This window comes from Oryctolagus cuniculus, chromosome 14, assembly GCF_964237555.1.
Source record: "Oryctolagus cuniculus chromosome 14, mOryCun1.1, whole genome shotgun sequence".
Taxonomy (NCBI): domain Eukaryota; kingdom Metazoa; phylum Chordata; class Mammalia; order Lagomorpha; family Leporidae; genus Oryctolagus; species Oryctolagus cuniculus.
Window position 1 is genome coordinate 42920274 of NC_091445.1, and position 25696 is coordinate 42945969.

At 39.6% G+C, this 25696-nt stretch overlaps 1 protein-coding gene across 2 annotated transcripts in view; it reads right to left on the reverse strand.

The window, feature by feature from the left end:
• DNAH5 (dynein axonemal heavy chain 5) overlaps window positions 1–25696 on the reverse strand; it is a 335739-nt gene that overhangs the window by 110897 nt on the left and 199146 nt on the right. For both annotated transcript variants that reach the window (XR_007922507.2, XM_051853566.2), the window contains exons 41-47: window positions 20956–21109; window positions 17073–17219; window positions 13998–14239; window positions 3564–3740; window positions 2535–2736; window positions 1219–1361; window positions 461–595 (exon numbers count right to left, since the gene is read on the reverse strand). Coding sequence is in view for 1 of the 2 variants with exons in the window: in XM_051853566.2 (XP_051709526.2) it covers window positions 461–595; window positions 1219–1361; window positions 2535–2736; window positions 3564–3740; window positions 13998–14239; window positions 17073–17219; window positions 20956–21109 (1200 nt within the window). In the remaining variant the exon portion in view is untranslated. The remainder of the gene's footprint in view (window positions 1–460; window positions 596–1218; window positions 1362–2534; window positions 2737–3563; window positions 3741–13997; window positions 14240–17072; window positions 17220–20955; window positions 21110–25696) is intronic.

The following is a 25696-nucleotide window of genomic DNA, read 5'->3' on the forward strand; positions in this document are numbered from 1 at the left end:
GGGAGCATGGGACAAAGAAAGTGATGTGGAAAGCATCTCTTTAGACACAGTAACAGCCTTTGGCTCAAGACTTCAAAGCAAATAACATAAAGGTTTGAAAAATGATAGCAGCCACAGAAAAGCAGAAGCTAAGGAGAGGAAGTAAGTTTTGGTGGAGGAATCATTGTTTCTTTTAGTTTGGGATTTGAATGTTTATAGGCTTTTCTTCTATATTTTAAGTAACATTGAGGCCTTATTTAAACATGTTATTTCACAACAGTTTTAGATTATATATTATACCCTAACTGGGGAGAGATTCTATTGTGCCTGAATCATAAAGATAACAGAAGAATTTTCAGATTTAACATGACCGGGTAATCTAGGACGAGGTTCGGTGAGCACAGGTAGAAGAGGAAAGTCACGTGAGTCTCCAACATTCACCATGAACTTGGGCTTCACAAGCAACACCAATGAGCCTTACCTGAAACATCAGTGGGCTGGTTGCAGATGAGAAGTTCAGACTCTTGACCATGTGACTCTCAGGATCATATTTGGACATAAATCCTTTGATGATGACCGTTTTGGCTGTCCCTTGCTCACCAATTAATAACACAGCCTAAAACAGAGGAAGTGGAGGACAGAATCCAAGAAATGAAATAAAGGGATTGCTAAGGGTTGAAATGTGCCCCCTCAAAATTCACCTTCAGTCCCCAGGACCTCATTGTAACTGGAGTAGACACAGAGCCTGTAATGGGGAGACTAAGACCAAAGGAGGCCGTTAGGACAGCCTGCTTGGTGCCCTACAGAGGAAACTTCAGGACTGCCTGCACACAGGCCAAAGCCAGAGGAAGACATGGAGAAGGTGACCACCTGCCAGTCATGGGAGGGGCCTCTGAGGAAGCAACCCTGCCTGTCTGGATCCTGGATTCAGTCCCCAGAGCTGCAACAACAGAAATTGCTGCTTTTTAAGTTACAGCAGTTCTAGCAAACTACCACAAGGATCCAAAAAAGTGAAAATTCACTTCTTTGCTAACACACAAGAAATATTTATTTCATTATGAATTAGAACTATTGAACTATAACACTGCTCTGGGGAATAATAAGAGAAATATACTAAGTTTGGGAATATTTTCACTTTGTCTAAACAGCAACGTAAGACATTATAAAATCATAAAGGGAGATTCCTGCTTTCAAGTGGTATTTCAACTTGCTATTGTTAATAAAAATTGAACACCATACCTTGCCCTGTTTAGCAATGGTTTTGATCAGAAAGTCGGTCCTCACATTGTCAACATTTGGCACCAGGATAGAGCCATACTCTGGAATGGAGTCTGAGGGATACACGTACTCCTGTGTGCGTGTGTTCCAGTGCATCCAGGTACCTGAAGTGAACAGAGAACACTCACATCTTCCTAGGAACAATGTAATGCCAGCTGTAACAAGCAGATATTCAGACACCTTATGATGATACCTTCCAAATTCTCCCCATGAAACAAAACTCGTTGACATTAAAGATCTAGAGTGGGCATGTAACATGGCTGCCTGAGAGTCCCAAATCCCATACTGGAGACCTTGGGAGCCAGTCCTGGCTCTGCTTCCAATTCCGGCTTCCTACTAATGTGCATCCTGGGCAGGGCAGCGGCTGGCTCGAGTAGCTATGTCCCTGCCACTCACACGGGAGGCCTGGATTAAGTTTCTAGTGGAATCAGAAAACTAGATCTTGGTCTTTCTGTTTTTCTGCCTTTCAAATAAAATAAAATAATTATTTTTTAAAAAATTAAAGATCTAAAGATGCAAATATGTGTCAAGTTAAAATTTCCCAAGGAACTATTCCATTGTGATATTAGAAGTATTATTTTTTTAAAATCTGTAGGTTTTCAACAATATAAACTCAAATAAAAATACAAAACACAGAGAAAATAGCCTATGTCTAAATTCATTAATGACTTTAAAATTTCTAATCTCGCAAGCTAGGATATCATATATATATAAATAAAAATAACATAAAATTGTATATATATACATTTACTACATAGACTATATATGTAGACACTGGGGGCACTTCAAAAAGATTATGGAAAAATGTAATTAAAAGATGTTTATTTGGGTGTCAAAAATTTTCAAAATTCATGCATAGTTTTTCATAACACACATTTTACACAAACTTTTTGAAGACCCCAGCATGCACTTTGTATATACACATATTAATAACCTTGAAGCATATACAGACACGTAGAATATACACATATTTTAAAAAATAAACTTCAGATTTTGTAGCTTTTATATAAACTGCTTATACTAAAAGATTAGCCAAAATGGATCTCATTTGGGGATTTTTTAAATTTTTTTCTTGATTCATTAAAAATTCAGTATACTGTATATATAAGTGGAAATGTGCATCTGGAACACAAAATAAATTTTTAAAGAGAAATAATTAGCATGCTTTGCACATGAAAATTTCAATTGCAATTTCATAGCTAAGGAAAAGAAAACGTTTCACGTAAATATCAGCCCTTGGGATAAAGCTGCTGGGGTTGCAAGGCCGACATGCTCACCATCGGGAGCCACGTAGTAGTCGAAGGCCGAGTCTCCGGGGCCGGCCAGCGGCGGCAGGTCCAGCGAGGATGCCGGCTGCTCCCGCAGCCAGTGCTCCAGGCGGCGCCGGCCAGCTGGCTCCAGCGCGGCGCCCACGCTCCAGAGCAGCGCGAAGATGTAGAGCCGCTGCAGGTGCTCTGGCCGCAGCTCCCCGCCGTGCTCCTGGGACCAGAACGAATGGCTTCAATGCGAACAGCAAACGTGCAAGAGGAGCAAGGGATAGCCCCAAAACAAGATTACAGGAAAAGATGGCTAGAACTGCGGAACAAATGAGGAACTTGCTTCTGGGAACAAATACCAAGCTGGCCTTAAAATTAAATTAGGGCTCCGTCTGAGTGACCTCATTAACCAGAAACTAGATCCCAAACCCACGCCTTGCTTTGTATTTTATATAATAAAATGCAAAAATACATATATATAAAACAAATATATATAACAATATGTATGTATATAAAACAAATATATATATATTTTTTTATATGCATATATAAATGCAGGGACAGGCATTGGCCCAGCACTTCAGTTCTACCTGAGACAGCTGCTTCACATCAGAGTATCTTGGGACACGCACATCCCATATGAGAGTGCCTCGCTTCAAGTCCCTGCTCAACTTCCAATCCAGCTTCCAGCTAAAACACACCCTAGGAAGCAGTAGATAATGATTCGAGTTCTTAGGTTCCTGCCTCCCCTGTGGGAGACCCCACTCCTGGCTTTCTCCTGGCCTAACCATGGCAGGTGCAGGCATTTGGGGACTCAGCCAGTAAAACGGGAGACCCCAATTCCTTCCTCCTTCTCTCTCTCTCTCCCTCCTTCCCTCTTTTCCTTTCAAATATAAGAATGAAAAATTAAATTAAATTTAAAACATTTTAAATACCAAATATAGGTGGTCCATGTTTGAAATGCCCCCTAATCTAATTTCAGCTACGGTGTTCTGCAGGGCATGGCTTGGAGAGTAGGAGAGGGATTCTCCAGAGAGTGGAGCAGTTCACCTTGGGTGGGATCAGGCCTTGCAGCAAGTTGATGCTTTGAGTGACCACGAAGGCCTCCAGCAGGTCCATCTTGTACTCCAGGTTCTGAACACTGAAGCGGTATAGGTCTGGGAAAGACTCCGTGTAGAGCTGGCGAAGAGCCGTGGCCTCTTGGGGTGGGCGCTTCTTAAGGAAACCCTGTCAGTCCACAGATGAGGAAAATGGCCATTTTTGCACCAAAGTTTCTACGATGTTAACTAACAATGATAGCAATTTTTAATGACTGTACCACACTTACCAGGCCTTGTTATAAAGTCAGTCATGTTTTAATACATTAAATCCTTAGAACTTCCTGTGGGGTAGGAACTGTGATCCTCTTCCTTATACAGATGAGAATCTGAGGACCTAGGACCCCATAACCGACAGGTGGCAAAGCCAGAATTCAAACCCAGAGAACCAGCATCTGCAACCTGGCATCTCCACCATCAGCCAGTCCACTATACACATGCTTGGGTCTTTATTAAAGCCAAGAGGGAGAGTCTTCAACTCCTGGTTAAAATAGGCCAGAAGAAAATAAGAAGGCATATATGGGGAAATAACTTGGGAAAAAGAGGCAAAGAATTAAAGATGAGCAAAGGAAATCTGTACCTAGATTTAAATGGAAAACAAAGATTTGGGCTGGACCCCACTCAACATTTTCGAGCAGAGGCCCTGTGATCACCTCTGCCACAGATAAGAACCAGGACTGTGTTTCCAGGATATTGAGGGAAAATTCAGTAAAGGTGTGACTGGAACTATAAACAGCACAAAGCCTCCAAAAGCCAGCAAAGAAAGCAGAACAAAGCACAGGGCAGTTCCTACCCAGGTTCCCAGGTGAGGGACTCCCTCTGGTCAGGAAAAGGTAAGTAGAAAGCTCCAATACTTCCACCACAGCCCTAACAACAGTACAATTCCACTATCCTCACGGGCTTTGCATCCAGTCTAGAAAGCTGACTGGGGTCCAAGCAACTACTTTGTTCCCAAAAAGGAAGCCACACTTCCTCACTCCATCCCCAAAGCCCTGGACCTGAGCTGCTGCAGCATATCTGCAGCTATACTCCATCCTACATCAAGTAGACCTGTTAATACCAGAAGCCCCCACAGATGAAACCAGGGCCCTTTAAAAGGCAGGCAGCAGACCGCTTTGCATCCCTCAGCCATAGGGTTGCTGGGCACAAGCCCTGAAGTGATGGTACTCAGTCACTCTGCAAGATCTAGGCGAGTTTCTCTCTGCTTCTCAGGGCTTGGCATCAACAGCACAAGTACAGAAGACCAGACCTGAAGAAGTTGCCTTCTGCATCTCTTCACATAGGAAGCTGAGTAGCCAGGGAACAAGCCTTCAGCAACATCTTTGCATGCCATGTGAAAAACTGGGAGGGGGACCTTATGTATCCTGCAGCTACGGGAACTGTGGCTATTGTGCTACAATCCCTAGAGAAACTTGCCTGCCCTGCTTCAGACTGCTGAGGAAGTGTGGCTTCCCCAGCATAGCCAGCACTCTATTTGTTGTGAGACCTGGTAAGCACTCCACTTCACCCTGAAACTCTGGGCCTAGGAATGTTTGTTCTATATGTCCCAAAAACACTTGCACTCACCTGTGGGTCCTAGAAAAGGCCTCAACTGCATCCCACCAATTCAGGCTTGCACATTCTTGTACACAATACCCAGCATAACCTATAACCCTATGGGATATATAAGATACCCTCTGGGTCCTACAGCTCTGAGACTAAAATTGTTGGAGCTATATTCCATGGATGTGGGGAGCAACTCGGACTAGACTGTTACTGGAATTAAGACTTATTCTATGCATCTGCTCTCCCACAATATGGCGCTGGGAGAGGAGTGAACAGCTTCTACACAGCTGCCTCCAGTTCAACCAATAAACTGTAGGACCTGCTCCTGATTGGAGGAGAGCAGCGTACTCGGCGTGTGGGTAGCAGAGTTGGGATTGGTGGAAGAGGACTATAAAGGAGGAGAGAGACAACATGCACCAGGAACATCTGAAGGAACACCTATGCAGCCCCCGAGAGAGCCGGCCGGCGGTGTGCCGCTCCCCCGCGGAAGTGGGGAAAGTGGCAGGGGGAACCGCCCTTCCACGGAGGTGGAAGGGACGGTAGCCAACCCGGGAAGAACCAGCAGCAAACCCGGGAAGGGCCGAGCAGACAAAAGAACAACGCAGGGTCCTGTGTCGTTCCTCCACGAAGAGGGGGAGCGACACATGGAGTCACCTGAGTTCTCCCAATTTGACCTGGGATGGACTCTATCTGCATTCCACTGCTCCACATTCATATCTGTCAGTGCCAAATCCCCAGCATAATCAGTACATGGAACATGACACCTGACTAAGTTCTCCATCGCAACCTGCAATTCTTGGACTGTGACTGTTGGCTCTCTAAGTCTCAAGAGCACAGGTGCTTGCCCTCTGTGACCTGGGGAAGGATATGTTTCCATCACATTGCTGTAGGCCCACAATTGCCAGCGCACAGTCTCCAGTAACCTACACTTTTCCCATGGAATCTGAACAATGTACCCTTTCTGCTATTCAGTTCTAGGACTCTATTAGTTCAGAACGCTACCAGAGTCATTGGAACCCATCCTTCAAGACCTAGGGAAGACCCTACCTGCATTCTACTGCTCCAGGCCCATACTAGGCAGTGCACAATTCCCAGCATAATCTGTATTCCCTCTCACAGGACAAGGGCAAGTTCCTCTTTATATCCCCCAGTACTCGTAGTAGGATTTTTGGTGCTATAATACCCAGCATCCCCCCCAACACACACACAGAAGGCCCTGGAGAAGTTTCCATCTACATCACACAATTCCAGGACCACAGTTAATAATGTCATAAGCCCCAGCATCACTCAAGTTTGTCTAGGGGGGATAATTAGATAGCTCCCCGTGGGTCCTATAGCACAAGGAATGTGTATACAGCCATCATAAAATAGAGTGTGATTAACAACTCAATTATCTGGGAGCTGAACACACACACCTTTGGAAGGCCATGTTCATTTCAAAGTCTTATTATTACTTCCATTAACTGCTGCAGACTAGACAACTATAGGACCCATAGTCACTGCTGACACTGATTATAAACAAAGAAATCACTCAAATGTTACACTTCTTGGTTGATCTATAACCAAAGCCAAAGCAACTACCCAACTGGTACCCATCATTCAATCTCAAAACATAAGTATTCCACCTAAACAAAAAAAGCTATTTCATAAAGAAGGAACTATCACACAAGATGCACAGTTGTCGATGTAGGAACACAGAAAACATGAAGGAAAAAGAAGCATCACATCTCCTAAAGAACATGAGAGTTACCTAGAAGTATATCCTAGCTGGTGCTAGGCTCACTAGGCTAATCCTCCACCTGCGGCGCCGGCACACCAGGTTCTAGTCCTGATCAGGGTGCCAGTTCTGTCCCGGTTGCTCCTCTTCCAGTCCAGCTCTCTGCTGTGGCCCGGGAATGCAGTGGAGGATGGCCCATGTGCTTGGGCCCTGCACCCACATGGGAGACCAGGAGTAGCACCTGGCTCCTGGCTTCGGATCAGCGCGGTGCGCTGGCCACAGCAGCCATTGGGGGGTGAACCAACGGCAAAGGAAGACCTTTCTCTCTGTCTCTCTCACTATCTGTCTCTTTCTCTCTGTCTCTCTCACTGTCTTGTCAAAAAAAAAAAAAAAAAAAAAGAAGTATATCCTGACTTGAAAGAAATCTGAAGAATTCAAAATGATGATCCTAAGGAAATTCAATGTAATTTAGCAAAACATAGGCAATTGAAAGAAATGGGGAAAACAATGCATGAAGTGAATGAGAAATTTAACAAAGAGATAAAAATCATTTTAAAAAATCAAACAGAAATTTCGGAATTTAAAAACTTCAGTAAATGATATAAAAATATATAATTGACAGCTTCGACACCAGAATAGACCAAGTGGAAAAAAACAATTTCCGATCAGGAGGACAAAACTTTTGAAATTACCCAGTCATACAAAATAAAGAGAGAAAATTAATAAGAATAAAAAAGCCCTACGTGACAAATAGAATTCCATTAAGTGAAAAGGTGTTTGTATTAGGGATACCTGGAGGAGAAGAGCAAGAAAAAGGCATTGAGAACCTACGGAATTAAATCATAGCTGAAAACTTACCTAACCTTAAAGAAATATGAACAAATGGATTCAGGAAGCTAAAAGGACCACAAACAAAGTCAATCAAAAAAGACTTTTTCTAAAGTATATTATAGTCCAACTGTCAAAATTAAGGACAAAGAGAGAATCCTAAAAACAGTGAGTTAAAAATGTCAAGTTTCATATAAAGGAAAACCTGATAGACCAGCAGAAGACTGCTCTGCAGAAACCATATAGGCTAGAAGACAAGGGGATTTTATGTTCAAGGCTTTGAATAAAAAGACTTCTAGCCAAGAATACTATATTCAGCGAAGCTATCCTTTAGAAGTGAAGGAAACATAAAGTACTTCTCAGACAATCAAAACTGAGAAGACAGTTCATCATCACCAGTTCAGCCTTAGAAGAAATCCTGAAGGGAATCCTCCATTAGAGGTAACTGTCATGAAAACACATGGCAGTATGAAATTCACTAATGGAGCATATACATGAAAGACAAAGTGACCATGACAGAAACCTACCAAAATAACAAAGGTAAACAATAATAGAGTGAGAATGAAACAGAAAATAAAAAACAGCCAGTAAACAAACAACAAAACCACAGGAGTCAGGTCTTATCAATATTAACCTCAGAGGCAAATGGATTAATTTCCCCAGCCAAAAGATATAAGATGGCTGAATGTCTTTAAAAAAAAAGAAAGAAAAAGAAAAACCTAATAAATAAATCCCATTCATAACTAGAAAAAATTAAATATTTAGGAATAAATTTAACCAAAAAGGTAAAAGATCTCTAATGGAAAGTTTAAAATACTGAGGAAAGCAATCACCAAGCACACAAGGACACAAAATTGCAAAGATATCCCTTGTTCAAAGATTGGAAGAATCAGTATCATTAAAATGTTCATACTACCTAAAGCAATCTACAGAGTCAATGCAATTCCTACAAAAATATCAATGATATTCTTTATAGAATTAGGGGGGAAAATCCTAGAATACATTTGGAACCACAAAAGACCCAAAATAGCCAAAGCAATCCTGAGTGGGAAAAAAACCAAGCTGGAAGTATCACAATGCTTATATAAAAACATACTACAGGCCAGTGCGGCGGCTCACTAGGCTAATCCTCCGCCTGCGGCGCCGGCACACCAGGTTCTAGTTCCGGTCGGGGCGCTGGATTCTGTCCCGGTTGCCCCTCTTCCAGGCCAGCTCTCTGCTGTGGCCCGGAAGTGCAGTGGAGGATAGCCCAAGTCCTTGGGCCCTGCACCCGCATGGGAGACCAGGAGAAACACCTGGCTCCTGGCTTCAGATCAGCGCAGTGCGCCGGCCGCGGCGGCCATTGGAGGGTGAACCAACGGTAAAGGAAGACCTTTCTCTCTGTCTCACTCTCTCACTATCCAGTCTGCCTGTAAAAAAAAAAAAAAAAAAAAAAAAAAAAAAAAAAAAAAAAAAAAAACCACTAAAACTAAAAAAATATACTACAAAGCTATAGTAACTAAAACAGCATGGTACTGGCATAAAAACTGACACATAGATCAGTGGAACAGAATAGAGACCACAATAATTAATCCTTGTATGTATAGCAACTGATTTTTGACAAAAGCACCAAGAATACACATTGGAAAAATGATAGTCTTTCTAATAAATGGTGCTGGCAAACTTGGTTATATACATATAGAAAAATAAAACTAGATCCCTACCTCTCACCATATATAAAAATCAACTCAAGATGAATCAGAGACTTAAATGTAAGACCTAAAACTATAAGGGCCAGCACTTTGGCATAGTAGGCTATGTCTCTGCCTGTGGTGTCAGCTTCCCATATGGACACCAGTTCATGTCCTGGCTGCTCCTCTTCTGATCCATCTCTCTGCATATGGCCTGAGAAAGCAGTGGAAGATGGCCCAAGTGCTTGGGCCCCTGCACCCATACGGGAGACCCAGAGGAAACTCTTGGCTCCTGGCTTCAGATCAGCCCAGCTCTGGCCATTGCAGCCATCTGAGGAGTAACCAGAGGATGAAAGACCTTTCTCTCTCTGTCTCTCTGAGTGTGTATCTCTTTCTCTCTAACTCTGCCTCTCAAATAAATTTTTAAAAAGACCTAAACTATAATTTCCAGAAGAAACCATGAGAAACACTTCACAACACTGGTGTAGGAGATGATTTCTTGGAGAAGATTCCCCAAAGAGGGGTAGTTCTATATGATAATGAAAGCAAAATTAGACAAATGAGATTATATGAAACTCAGAAGCTTCTACACAGCAAAGGAAATGATCAACATTGTGAAAAGACATCTGATGTAATGGGAGATAATATTTGCAAGCTACTTATCCAACAAACAATTAATCCATAATATGTAAGGAACTCAAAAACTCATTAACTGAAAAACAACCAATCCAGTTAAGAAATGGGCAGAGGACCTGAATAGACAGTTCTCAAAAGAAATGTGGCCAACAAATATATGGGGGAAAATGCTCAACAGTACTAGTCATCAGGGAAATCACCTCACCCCTGTTGGAATGGCTATCATCAAAAAAACTGAAAGTAACAAATCTTGGTAAGGATGTGGAGAAAAGGGAACTTTTACACACTGCTGGTAGAAACAGAACTGCCATATGACCCAGCAATCCTACTACTGGCTATATACCCAAAAGCCATGAAATCGCTGTATTAAACAGATACCTGCTCCACTGCATTTACTGCCTCACTGTTCACAACAGCCGAAATATAGAATCAACCAAGGAGTTCAGCACCAGATATATGGATAAAGGAAATGTGGTACGTATGTATGTGTATGTATATATATATACATGCATATATACATATATATACATATGTGTGCATATATACATATGTGTGTATACACATATATGTGCATGTATGTGTTTGTGTGTATATGCGTGTGTATGTGTATATATACACATATGTATGCATAGGTATGTGTATATATACACATATATATGTATGTATGTGTATGTGTGTATATATACACACAAACAATAGAATATTATTCAGTTATAAAAAAGAATGAAATTCTACCATTTGCATCAAAATTGTTGCAATTGGAAAACACCATGTTGAGTTAAATAAGCAGGACACAGAAATACAATGTTCTCCCTTTTATGGGGGAACTAAAACTTTAAAAAAAAAGCAAAAAATACATTCCCGTGTATATCAGTTTTGCTGAAAATACACTATTCTTTCAAACTTTGTCAAATTGCTAAGAACTGTATACTACTATGGTTCTTTAATAATCTGTGACTATTTAAAAATATACTACATAAGAGTGAAATTGACATCTTTTCATTCGATATTGTTTATAGCCCTTGCCTATGATCCTGCTGAACTATGTATGGTCTTTTTATTTTTTATTTGTTGAACAATTTATTTATTGAAGCATGAACTTTTGACTATGATACAACTTAAAAATATGCTATCTCAAAAATATAAAAATAACAAGACAAAAAGAAAAATAAAGTGAATATATTCATAATGGAATGCTATTCAGCCATAGAAAGAATGAAATGCTTGGGGCCAGAGCTATGGCTCAGTGAGTTAAGCTATAGCCTGCAATGTCAGGATCCCATTTGGGCACCAGTTTGAGTCCCAACTGCTCCAACTGCACCAGCTCCCTGCTAAAGAGCCTGGGAAAGCAGCAGAGGATGGCCCCAGTGCTTGGGCCCCCACCACCCATGTTAGAAACCCATAAGAAGTTCTTGCTCCTGACTTTGGCCTGGCCAAGCCCAGGTTATTATAGCCATTTCAGGAGTGAACCAGCAATTGGAAGATTTCTCTGTCTTCTCTGTCTCTCTACAACTCTGCCTTTCAGATAAATAAATAAATCTTTTTAAAAAATGAAATTCTGTCATTTGCAGCAAAAATGGATGGAACTGGAGGACATGATGTTTAGTGAAATAAGCCAGAAATACAAAGACAAATATCACATTTTTCCCTTAAATGTAGGATCTTAAAAAAATTGTCTGAACACAAAATGTTTATTACTAGAGGCTGGGATGGATATAGGGAATAAAAGGAGTTTGGATAATGGATAAAATCAGCATTTTGCTATTTTAAAAAATTTACCACAATTACCTAGTTCCTTTAATTTCTTCTAATTAATAAACAATATAGAAATTATCAAAGAATATTCAGGAAAATGGAGAATTTTATCTTTTGTGTAAAACCAGTATTAAGAATGTGTATGTCATTCATAACTAATTACCACTTAACCCACTTTTTCTTAAGGTGAGGTAAGTCCTCTTTGGGTCAAGAGATCAGCTCATTGTTTACCTCAGTAGTCCAAGAAACAGTTAGAGTCTGTGAACAGAAGCAATAAAATGTTGATTCTGAACCATTCATTCATTCATGAATTTAGCATGATTCCGCCTGTACAGAAACATAACACAGCACTTTCTGGGTGGTGGAATCATAAAACTAAAATGGACAAGGGCAGGCAACCAGCTGATTGCCTGACGCTGACAACTTCTCAACTCTATCCCCTCTAACAACTCTCTCTGGGCTGTAAATACTTCTAGTTTGATGCTTTTGGAGCCTTGCTTCTTCCTAACCACTCCCCCCACCCTACCCCACCCCACCCCCCAAAAAAAACCTGCATTATTCAAGGCATATAAAACTAGTATTTTGTAGTTGCAACATTAATGGAATGGTCTTACTCAGCCTCAACATGGACAGACAATAATAGAAGCTCATTTTATAAGTCACAAACTCTAAATATGCAATAGCTAGCAGTACAGAAGCATTTTTCAAAAATCTCTGTGAAAATGACATATTCTAGGAAAACCAGGTACATACAGTTTCCTTGTAGTATATTAAAAATGTGGTAATCAAGCCTGGCCATACAGAAAAGAAAACACACACACACACACACACACACACACACATTTATTTTGGTGATTTGAAAATGTCCTGAGTCTCCCTCCAGAGATTCTAGTTTCGTAGGATGGGGATGTGACCCAATACTCTGTATCTGAAAAAAAACTGTCATTGATGAGTACTTTTTCAAAGCTAGAATTGAGGCTTCTTGTTCTTTATTCTATTTAATGGGTAGATAATTTAATTGTGAAATGTTTTTAGTAATGCATTCAACCATATATCAGTATAATTTTGTTGTAAACACCCCCCTTCTTCATACCTTCATACTTTACCAAGTTTAAACCATTTTGCAAACTTAAATCATTTTAATTTCTATAAAGACATTAACAAAAGTTAAGAGATACCCAAACAGAAATTAAAGTACAGAGATCAGCACTGTGGTACAGTGGGTTAAGCCACCACTGGCAGCACCAGCATATAGGTGCAAGTTCCAGTCCCAGCTGCTCCACTTCTGCTGATGTACCTGGGAAAGCGTGGAAGATGACCCAAGTCCTTGGGCCCTTGCACCCAAGTGGGAGACCCTGGCTCCTGGCTTAGGACTGGCCAGTCCTAGTCACTGTGGCACTTGGGGAGTGAACCAGTGGATGGAAGCTCTTTCTTTGTCTGTCCTTCTCTAACATTGCCTTTCAATTAAATAAAGAAATCTTTATAAAAAAGAAAAGTATATAACATAATAAGATACAATAAACAGCTCTTTTAGTTATAAAGTTTTAAAGCAAAATAATCCTCAAAAAATTATGAAACTGAGAATAACAAATTTGACCAGCCAGGTCAAAAAAATTCTTCAACATCAATTATCTAATAACCCTTATATTGTAGTATTTATTTAGTAAGATATATAAGTATACAAAGGATTAACTATAATTTAATTATAATTAACATATCCTAGGATATGTTACCTTAATAAAATAATATACCTGATTATTAATTGAAGAGATTTTCATCTGGACTATGATTTCCAAGTACAAACTTAAAGTTAATATTATGACTACTAAATCTCATAAAAATGCTTTATATGTAATTCTAATAAATTATCTTTAAATTAATATTCTAAGACAGTTGTTGCCAAATTTGATGTGAATGAGCATCTTTTAGAAATGTCATGACTTGCCAATGTGAGTAAATTAAATTTTAGTTATTTGGTCCTGAGACCCAATTTGGTAGGATTATTGACTCATGTGGGCTGGCAATTACCTGGAAATCACAATTCCACTATAATTAGAAGAGTGCTGAAGACATCTGCAAGGGCGATCAGGATTGGGAAGTGCAGTCAAAGATCTTCCATAAACACTAGCATAAAAATGCAATTATACGACCACTGCAGAGAACTGGCACATGATCTCAAGAGTACTATAGGATCTGCTGTCTTTTTTAACTATGCAAAAGAAAGATTCAATCATACCTCAAGAATAGGACTCCAATCAAGGACAGAAGAACTCATGAAAACCATGCCATTTCTTGAGACAGTAGCAGGAGAGGCATTGTCAATGTTGTGAGGTTCGAAAACAATCTTGCAGTTGGGAGCCATGGGAATCCGATCACCATTGGCAAGGGTTAGGGTTTTGTTATCATCCAAGACAGAATTCAGATTTTCAATCCAGATGGCATCTACTGGACCATCAAGAACTATCCAGATATGTTCTCCTAGAATACCCAACCAAAGGAGAAGGGAAGAGACATGTGCTAGATGCATATGTATGTAACTATAAAGCACAAACTACTATAGTTTGATGTAATTTCATTAATTTTTAATTAAACTCTGATCTAAATGGTTACTTTATTTTGGCACATAGGATTTTGTAAGTTTTTTACATAGCAGCTGTATGAGGCCCATAATCAAATAAAAAAGTCATTTGTATATTAGACAAAAATTCATTGAACACATTCTATGTATTGGAACTACTGCAGATTCTGGGTATGTCATGGTAAATAAGACAAGGTTCTGCCTTCACAGAGCTTACATTCAAAATGGCAGAAATGGCAATCAAACAAGTAAACAAAGAAATATGTAAGATAAGAAAAATGAAGCAGGATAAGGGAATGGACCACTATCTTGGATAGTGGTCAAGGAAATATTCCAGGAGGGAAATGAAGTGACAGAAAACCTAGAAGTAGAAATTTTCCCAGAAGTAAAAGCATAAGGTCCACATAGCAGGTATAAGCCCAGGTTAACGCAGCAGACTGAATGTTTGCATCCCTCTAAAACTATCATACTGAAATCCTAACTCCCACATAGATGGGATTAGAATGTAGAATGAGGGGCCCATGGGAAGTGATTAAGTTACCAATTAGTGCCCTCATAAGTGGAATTAGTGCATCTCTCTCTCTCTCTATGTGTGTGTGTGTGTGTGTGTGTGTATAATAGATTCCCTGTCCCAATAGATTCCCCTGTCCCTCCTACCATATGAGGACATAACAGAAGAATTATCAGTCTACAGTCCAGAAGAAAGCCATCCCCAGAACCCCACCTGACAGATTAAATGTTGGTTATTCAAATATCACTTTTTCTATGGTACTGTGTTATAGCAATATAAACTAAAACAGATGACCATGTTCTGGAAACAGTAAGAAGCTGAGCCCACTTGGCATGAACAGGAGAAGGGGAAGAGGTATATGAGTGCAACAGAAAAGACAGACAAAATTAGAGAATCAATTATGGTTTGCATGTGTTAGTGCCCAGTAGACATCCAATAGAGTTGTTGAATTAGGAGATCCAGGGAGACGTCAGGGGTAGAGATTAGAATGCAGAAGTCATAAACTTAGAGTAAGAAAGGTTTCAAGGAGGAAACTGATCAACTCTTGCAGAAACCACCAAGAGCAGGAATAGACTGATAGCTGGTGATCTGTAATTGGTAAGTTGGAGGTCCCAAGTGTCCTCAACAAAGTAGTCTCAAAAAGAACTGGGCACAAAACTTGACAAGAATCCATTTAAGAAGATATTTTCAGAAATATAAATCAGTAAACAACACAGAATGTTCAACAATATTATTATAAATTTACTTGTTCAACTTAATAGTCATCAACACCATGACCAAGTTTACAGCTCTGAGTTTTCTTTGCTATACATAACCATTGTGGAATAGTCTACTTCAAATAAAATGCTTTGAAAGTCTTAGGCCGGCGCCGCAGCTCACTAGGCTAATCCTCCGCCTAGCGGCGCCGGCACACCGGGTTCTAGTCCCGGTCGGGGCGCCGGATTCTGTCCCGGTTGCCCCTCTTCCAGGCCAGCCCTCTGCTGTGGCCAGGGAGTGCAGTGGAGGATGGCCCAGGTGCTTGGGCCCTGCACCCCATGGGAGACCAGGAAAAGCACCTGGCTCCTGGCTCCTGCCTTCGGATCAGCGCGGTGCGCCGGCCGCAGCGCACCGGCCGCGGCGGCCATTGGAGGGTGAACCAACGGCAAAGGAAGACCTTTCTCTCTGTCTCTCTCTCTCACTGTCCATTCTGCCTGTCAAAAAAAAAAAAAAAAAAGTCTTAATTAAACTCATTCAACTGGCAATTCAAGTAAAATGGTAATCTAAGCACCAGCGTTACTTTGAAAGAAAGAACACATCTCCTTTTTTATGCGAGAAGGAAAAAAACTTTCTCTTAGCTCCAGTTCTTGGCAGTAATATGTCGTTATTGTCTCTTTGTTTACACTGGAACAAATCAAAAACAAATTTGTATTTCTTTCCAGCAAAATATCAAGAATTCCTATGAAGGTTTCAATTTCCCTTTTGACAGCTGGCATTAGGTTCATCATGTTCCTTGAACATTTTTAATCACAACACTGTTGCCCAAAGTCTAGACCCAGGAAGTAAGCCTGAACCTCTCTTCCTCCTCCTGTGCCCTTCTTTCCCCAAGTGATTATATTCAAAGTGCCATTACTGTACTCACTCAGGAGTGAGAAAACACAATGAGAGGACAGCTGATACCACCTCCTCCATCTGAGTTCATATTATGAATGTTGGGTTCAACATAAAGAGCCCAGACACAATCACTAACCCTTAATTAGTTTGCTCAAACCACCAAACACCCGTGTCCATCTAAACAGAATGACTTTTTACTTGAGCATAGACTTCATTTTTCATATGCACAATTTTCTCTCCAAAAAAAAATCCCATTTTCTCCTGTGACTTTATAGGATAATCCATTTTTTAAACAGGATGTACTTAAATAAGAGTAACATTTTTAAAATATTCAGTGGAAATCATACTGCAAAATCAATTTATTTAATACTATCAAATTTCTATACCAACTTTTCCATCCATTTTATTCTAAGATGTCACAAGGATGAAGAAATATTTTTTACAAAAAATTAGGTTTTAAGAACATTAATCAATAATTTCATTATTTCAACATTCACAAGTATCATGCTGATTTATGACTTCTTTATCTTGGCTAGGATATTACATGGAGAATACAGTTCTAATTCTATCCAGTCACCAGTGATTTATTTAGAAATACATGTTAAAAATAATACTTGTAATTCATCTTCTACCTTTCTTAGCCTTCAGTGTTTTCCTCCAAAGAGTAGAAAATATTCCATCAGTCCAGTCATTTGTGGCCACGTCAAGCCGACCAAACATCTGTGGGGCAGTAATTGCCTTGGGATTCATTCTCATTTCCCGGTGTGGTTTTCCACAATCTATCCAAGTAAATGTAAATTTTAAACATCTCAGATGTGGACTGTACCATCATTAGGCAATATTGCATTAATCTGTGGTATACTGTCAGCAGGTACTCAAAACATGAAAAATGAAAAATTACATTGACAATATATATCTTAAGGCATTCCAAGTTATCATAATTGTCTCATTATACTTTATTGACTAAAGCACTTTTTTCATCTTCTATAAAAGGAAATTGTATATCCCTTAGGGGAAAAAAAGGACAGCACGTTGCAATTTATCAAGGTACTAACACAATTTGGAAGTTCGCTAAATTTGACAGCTCAAAAATATCTTTGGTTTATGGTGTACTAGATTAAATCTTGTGCCTAAGATATCACCTAGAAGATACCTCATTCTCTCCACTATCAGATTTGATTTGCTGATATGTGTTCTTGCTCACCTTAGAAAAGATAAACTAAATGAATTTAGCATGAATCAAGGACTTGCTTTTGTGGCCAACCTGAAGAAATGTATTTCAATCTTATTTCAATCTTTCAAACCCTAAAACAACCCTTAAATGAGCAAGGAATTTGCACATAGGAGACTACGGTTATTCAGCAGATGAACAAAGAATAATATTTAAAGTATGAAATAATAAAAATCAATGCTAAAAGACATTCTGTGTGAAAGATTAACAAAAACAAGCCCTCCTGTTCACATGCACACATTAAAAGAGATGGCTCATTAAAAGCCTTTGTGATAGTTAATTTTAAGCATCCACTTGTCTGTTCTTGGGGTGCCCAGATTAAACATTGCTTTTAGGTGTGTCTATAGGGGTGCTTCTGATGAGATTCACATCTGAATCTGTGGACCCAGAAAAGTAGGTAGTCCTTCCAGTTTGACTAAGCATCATCCTAACTGTCTGGGACCCCAGTGGAGCAAAAGCCAGGGGAAGGAGGAAGTTGCTCATTTTCCTCCTGCCTGTCTTTTTGAGCTGAAAGATTTTCTCTCATCTCTAGCCCTCAGAGGAGGATTTCCATTATCAGCAGTCCTGGTTCTTGGGCCCTATGACTCAGGTTGAATTACACCACCAGCTCCCCTAGGCCTCCAGCTTGCAGATGGCAGATCAGAGGATATCTTTGCCTTCGTAACTGTGAGAGCCAATTGCTCACCAAAATAAACCTCCACATTTATCACTTTCATTTAAGATACCAGAACATTTTTATAGGAGCACTCTAAGAAAAGAATGCTTCGCTCCCCAAATGTTAGCTGAACCAGTTTCTCTTGATTCTCTCCCTAGACACTTCTGGACTCTGACTTGATCACTCTGCCTCCATGGTCTTTGCTCTAGCATAGACATAATTTTCTTGCTCTTGCCTCTTTATGGACTTGAGAAAAATCTCCTGTCCCCCAGTCTCCTGTAGCCACCAGGTGGTCTTCTACTAGTAGGAGAGATTGTGTCACTCCCTAGCTCAATATTTTCCTGTCACCTACAGAATAAAACGTAGGTGTTTGGTGTGACTTAAAAAACTCCTCGTGCCATGCCTACTCTCCTAACTTGGATTCCCCAGAAAGCACAGCCTAAGACAGGGCTTGGATGCTGAGATTGTGGAACAGGGGACAGAGAAAGTAAAACAGTGAAAAGAAAAAGAAAATTAATAAATGATAGGTCACAGATGTGATGTCCTACTTCCAGTTGAGCCATTTCTTGGAATCAAAATCTTAAGACTAAAAAGCTGGGAGAATGCAACCTAGCATGAGAATCAAGGGGAGCTGTCCAACACATCCGCATCCATAGCAGGGGAGGGCCAAAGAAGTGTGCCACTTTGCATCAACAGAATCTGCTATACTCATACCTCCATATTCAGTCTTACCTCCTCCACTCACCCCATACAAACACAAACACAAGCTTCCTTTTATTCAGGCCTCTCAGAGTATATCCAGTCCCTGTTATTTGCATGGCCTCTTTATTCTGCTAAGATGCCTTTTATTCAACTACTACTCAATGCTCAAGCCTTGGGTGAAGTAACATCTGCTTCAAGAGCCTTTCTATACATTCCTCAGAGAAGTTTCTGATTACCTATGCCTCTCCTCACATCATGATTGTTCAAGCCTTCCTCATAGCAATTCCACATTGAGTTATAAGTATCCATGACTGTTTTGCCTGCTATCCTGAAAATTCCATACAGACATGGCCATTTTTTTTCATAGATTCTATTATGGAATCTAGCAGAACATGAAAAGACAGAATATTAAAGATATTTGATGAACAAATACTTCATGAATCAGGGAAAAAATAATACACATGGGTCTTGCATTTCTTTTATTGAAGTTCAATCCAATTATCTCCTCAATCTTTTGGATAAAATTTTCATCAAGAAACATTGAGTTGTTTAAGATAGCAAAGGTGTTAAAATCCTGAGCAGGTTAATAAACAGGAAACAGCCTAATGATTAATTCATGCTTGTGAGGAATTTCTCCAACATTATGTATGTTAAATAACACATACATTATGAATAATGTATCTATATTGCTTAATATTTAGTACTCATTTTGCTTATCCTTGTAGCAGGTGCACTTGTAGTTCACTGCTAATAGAAGGCAGGCTCATAAATGCAACAATAATATTATTGAGCATAATTTGAGAGGGAAAATACAACAGTTTTTAAACAATATAATCCCCATACAGAATCTTTACAGCTTATATTAAAAACCACATGATCAGTCCTGCAGATGTGAGTTCTCAGTTTTAGTGGAGGAAGGTACTGGATAAGAGCAGAGTCTACCTCAATCTGATGTACAGAATTCACTTCCCCCAATAACTGAGGAAGCAGAGACTAAAGCCAGTATGTTCAGGTCCCTGGAGTCAATACTGGCAACATCCAGCTACTACCAACTGTGTTCCTGTATTGCACCAATGTCAGTGCATCCAAGCTTCATGTGCTGACTGGCATCTCTCCACTATGAGATTATGGATGTTGCAATCCAACAGCCAATGTTCTATGAAATTTAGGAACTCAGCTCTGCCATGGGTAAGGGTTGCTGGTATTCTAAGGAAGAGAGGCATCAAGATCTGACCAGAACCACAAAATATAAACACAATCATAAATGTAGCAGTGACCATTATCCTCTGACATCCTAGGATGAAGAACTCAGATATAAGACAGAGAAATCTGAATATAAAATGCATTTATTTAACTTTACCAGAAAAAAATATCTGATTTCAGGTGGGAGATTGTTTTATGATTAGTATTGTTCTTATCTCATAGAATTGAGGCTTTAAGATGGCAATTATTTCATATTTATTCGGAGATAGAATACTGTATTTTCTATTTATTGGGATGTAGCACAGTATATCTGGAAACTGAATTTTTATTAGTGGGCTCTGATCTTAACTCAGTCTCATCACTTGCTTTCTTAGTGACCTTGGGCATTTTTTAATTTAGACCTTGGTTTTTGTACAAAATGGGGATAATAATAGCCACATCTCAAGATTAAGAAAACTGAATGACAGCATTGTTATACATATAGCACAACTGCATAAAGCCACTTAAAAATGTTTTTCTCTCTGGCATATTAATGCAATTTATTATTTCTAAAATAGACCCATGAAGAAGTAAAGTAAAAATGAAAAATAAAAAAGAAGCAAAGCATCATTCCCTCCTACAAAAATATATTCATAGATTTGCCATAAAGTCCCTCTTGGGCATTCAAGTGTGTTACAAGTATTTAAATGCACTGCCCGGGGCAATGAAATCAGCTTCCCTGTACCTGTCATGGCTTTCATCAAGGTGTGGATGCAGGTGGTTTTTCCTGCTCCACTAGGCCCCAGGGTCATCATTCCATGCCTCACTCTCTGTGTCTCGAACAGCTGGATGACTTTCAGTTTCCAAGGAGGATGGTTAACTAAGCCAGCTTCTTCAACCTGAAAGCATAACAAACCCTCACATTGGACCACATCAACAATGATCCGGACGTACTATTGTGCTAGAAACATGTATAGACGGGGTGTAGGAGGGGCAGGGGAATAAGACATTATTGTTTAACAGGTTCAAAAATTCAGTTTGGAAAGATGAAAAAATTCTGAAAGTGGACAATGATAACAATTCACAAATGTGAATATCCTTAATGTCACTGAACTATATACCTTGAAATATTTAAAATAGTAAACTTGATGTTATATATTTACCACAATAAAAATACTGTAATATATATATACATATACATATGCACATTTTTACATACATATACAAAAAGCATGCTGAACATAATAAAAATGTCATTCCAGGGACAGACAGCCTATCTCTTAAGATGTGGGTTAAGATATCTGTGTTTGGGCCGGTGATGTGGCGTAGCAGGTATCACCTGCAGAACCGGCATCCCATATGGGTGTCAGTTCAAGTCCTGGCTGCTCCACTTCTGATCCAGCTCTCTGCTGTGGCCCGGGAGGGCAGCAGAGGATGACTCAAGTCCTTGGGACGCTGCACCTGCATGGGGGACCTGGAAGAAGCTCCTGTCTCCTGGCTTCAGATTGGCACAGCTCCAGCCATTGAGCCAATTGGGGAGTGAACCAGCAAATGGAAGACCTCTCTCTCTCCCTCTCTCCTCGCTCCATGTAACTCTGACTTTCAAATAAATAAATTAATTTTAAAAAGAAAAACAAAGATATCTGTGTTCCACATTGGAGTACCTGGGTTCAATTTCCAGCTCTAGCTCTTTATCCCAGCTACCTCCTAATGTAGACCCTGGGAAAGCAGCAGTGATAACTCAAGTGACTGGGTTCCTGACACCCACGCAGGAAAACTGGATTGAGTTCTGGCTCCCAATTTCCACCAAGTCCAGTCCTGGTTGCAGGCATTCAAAGAGTAAGCCAGAAAAGAGGAGTGTTTACAATCTCGCTCGATGTCTCAGTCTCTCTCAAATACATGATTATTTAAATGCAATTACAAATTAAGAATAAACAAGTGTTTTTACTTTTGAGAATTGAGCACATTTATATTAATGTTTTATTGAATATATGTCAGGCAAAATTCAAGAATAAAGACTCAAATGGCAAAATATATCTTAAATTTTTAAAAGATGATACTTATAACTGAAAAAAATTATGGCATGTTAGATTGGTTAAAATTCAAGCTATCTTTATAAAATCACTGCATAATTTTAATCTATCTAATACACATATGGAAGCTACTATGCATAAAATTAGTACTATTAATATCTTCATTTTACAGATAAGAAAACTGAGGCACAGAATGACTAAGCAAATTTATCCAAATGCCCAATTTATAAAGTTATAGAATTAGGGGGCCAGAGTTGTAGTGCAGTGGGTTAAGCCAATGCTTATGATTTCAGTGGCCCAGATCAGAGTGCTGGTTCAAGACTTGTCTGCGCAACTTCCAATCTAGCTTCCTACTAATGCACCTAGGTAAACATCAGAAGATGGCCCAAGTACCTGGGCCCCTGCTACCCAGGTGGGAGATTATGATGGAATTCTAGGCTCCTGGCTTTGACCTGGCTGGTCCTGGCCACTGTGGCCATTCGCAGAATGAACCACAGATGGAAGATCTCTCTCATTTTGTCTTCCTCTATCACTGACTTTCATATAAATAAAATAAATCTTTAAAAAATGTTAGTGGAATTGGGTTTTTTTTCCCCAAGAAGTTGAGTTTCACTGTCCATGAACTTAACCATTATGCTGTACTTGAACTCAATGTCAAAAGCAATTTAAATTTTACTTAAATAACTTTGATAATAATCATGCATCATTTTATGCTATGTATGTGCTCTTCAGATTTTTTTTTTTTTTTTTGGAATCAGACATTATTTAATGATGGGTAGGATCTCATACAAACCTCAACATCCATGAAATCTAAACCAAACATCTGTGGTTTAAAACAAACTTTGAATTACCCTCCTAGAATTTTTATGCTTCAGGAAATGAACTTTCACATTTTTTTTAATATTTTTGCTGTTCAGATGAACTTTTGGTCAATCTTGTACTTTCCATCATTGCTGGGTCATCTCTCTGTTTACTTACCCACAATACCATAAGGTCCTTGAGGAAATCAGCACAGAATCATTGGAAGCATGAGCTTGGGAGTCTTTTCCAGGTTTGAATCCTGATGCCTTCACTCAACATGATGTGTTCCAGATTCCTCCATTTTGTTGCAAATGACTGGATTTCGTTGTTTCTTACTGTGGAATAGTATTCTGTAGAGTACATATCCCATAATTTCTTTATCCAGTCTACTGTTGATGGGCATTTAGGTTGGTTCCAGGTCTTGGCTATTGTGAATTGTGCTGCAATAAACATTAGGGTGCAGACCGCTTTTTTGTTTGCCAATTTAAATTCCTTTGGGTAAATTCCAAGGAGTGGGATGGCTGGGTCGAACAGTAGGGTTATCTTCAGGTTTCTGAGGAATCTCCAGACTGACTTCCATAGTGGCTTGACCAGTTTGCATTCCCACCAACAGTGGGTTAGTGTCCCTTGTTCCCCACATCCTCGCCAGCATCTGTTGTTGGTAGATTTCTGAATGTGAGCCATTCTAACCGGGGTGAGGTGAAACCTCATTGTGGTTTTAATTTGCATTTCCCTGATTGCTAATGACCTTGAACATTTTTTCATGTGCCTGTTGGCCATTTGGATTTCCTCTTTTGAAAAATGTCTATTGAGGTCCTTGGCCCATCTCTTAAGTGGGTTGTTTGTTTTGTTTTTGTGGAGTTTCTTGATCTCTTTGTAGATTCTGGTTATTAACCCTTTATCTGTTGCATAGTTTGCAAATATTTTTTCCCATTCTGTTGGTTGTCTCTTCACTCTCCTGACTGTTTCTTTTGCAGTACAGAAACTTCTCAATTTGATGCAATCCCAATAGTTGATTTTGGCTTTGACTGCCTGTGCCTCCCGGGTCTTTTCCAGAAATTCTTTGCCTGTGCCAATATCTTGAAGGGTTTCTCCAATGTTCTCTAGTAACTTGATGGTGTCAGGTCGTAGATTTAGGTCTTTAATCCATGTTGAGTGGATTTTTGTGTAAGGTGTAAGGTAGGGGTCTTGCCATGGCTGAAGAAGAACTTCTAAGATCAATCCCATTCACAATAGCTACAAAAACAATCAAATACCTTGGAATAAACTTAACCAAGGACGTTAAAGATCTCTACGATGAAAATTACAAAACCTTAAAGAAAGAAATAGAAGAGGATACCAAGAAATGGAAAAATCTTCCATGCTCATGGATTGGAAGAATCAATATCATCAAAATGTCCATTCTCCCGAATCTGGAACACATCATGCTGAGTGAAATAAGCCAGTCCCAAAAGGACAAATACCATATGTTCTCCCTGATCGGTGACAACTGACTGAACACCAAAAAGGAAACCTCCTGAAGTGAAATGGACACTATGGGAAACGGTGACTTGATCAGCATAGCCCTGACTGTTAATGAACAACTTAATACATTATCCCTCTTAGTAGTTTTTTTGTCTGTTCTACTTAATATGACTGGTTTAATTCTGTAATTAATACACAGTTATTCTTAAGTGTTAAAAATTAACTGAAATGTGATCCCTGTTAAACATAAGAGTGGGAATAAGAGAGGGAAGAGATGTATAATTTGGGACATGCTCAAGCTGACTTGCCCCAAATGGTAGAGTTAACATACCAGGGGATTCCAATTCAATCCCATCAAGGTGGCATGTACCAATGCCATCTCACTATTCCAAGTGATCAATTTCAGTTCACAATTGATCATAATGAAAGGACTAAGAGTCAAAGGGAGCACATAAACAAGTCTAGTACCTGCTAACACTAACCGATGGAATAAATAAAGGGGAGAGTGATCCAACATGGGAAGTGAGATACTCAGCAGACTCATAGAATGGCAGATGTCCTAAATAGCACTCTGGCCTCAGAATCAGCCCTAAAGGCATTCGGATCTGGCTGAAAAGCCCATGAGAGTATTTCAGCCATGGAAAGCCAAGACACTCTGGCAAAAGATCTCTGCGAGTGAGATCCCAGTGGAAAGAACAGGTCTTCAAAGAAGGAGGTACCTTTCTCTGAAGGGAGGAGAGAACCTCCACTTTGACTATGACCTTGTCTAAACAAGATAAGAATCGGAGAACTCAGAGGGCTTCCATAGCCTTGGAAACTCATGACTGGAGCATAGGGAGACTACTGATGCCATAGACAGGAGTGTCAATTGGTAAAGTCAACAACAGGAGTCACTGTGCACTTACTCCTCATGTAGGATCTCTGTCCTTAATGTGCTGTGTATTGAGATTTAATGCTATAACGAGTACTCAAACAGTACATTTCACTTTGTGTTTCTATGGGGGTGCAAACTGTTGAAATCTTTACTTAATGTATACTAAACTGATCCTCTGTAAAAAAAAAAAAAAAAAGAAACTATCAACTCCCAACTTGACTCTCACTGGGATTAAACATGACAATAGGTCTGATCTGATTTCATCATCATTTAAAAAAAATCATCTATTATTTTTCACTTTATGTTTCTGTGTG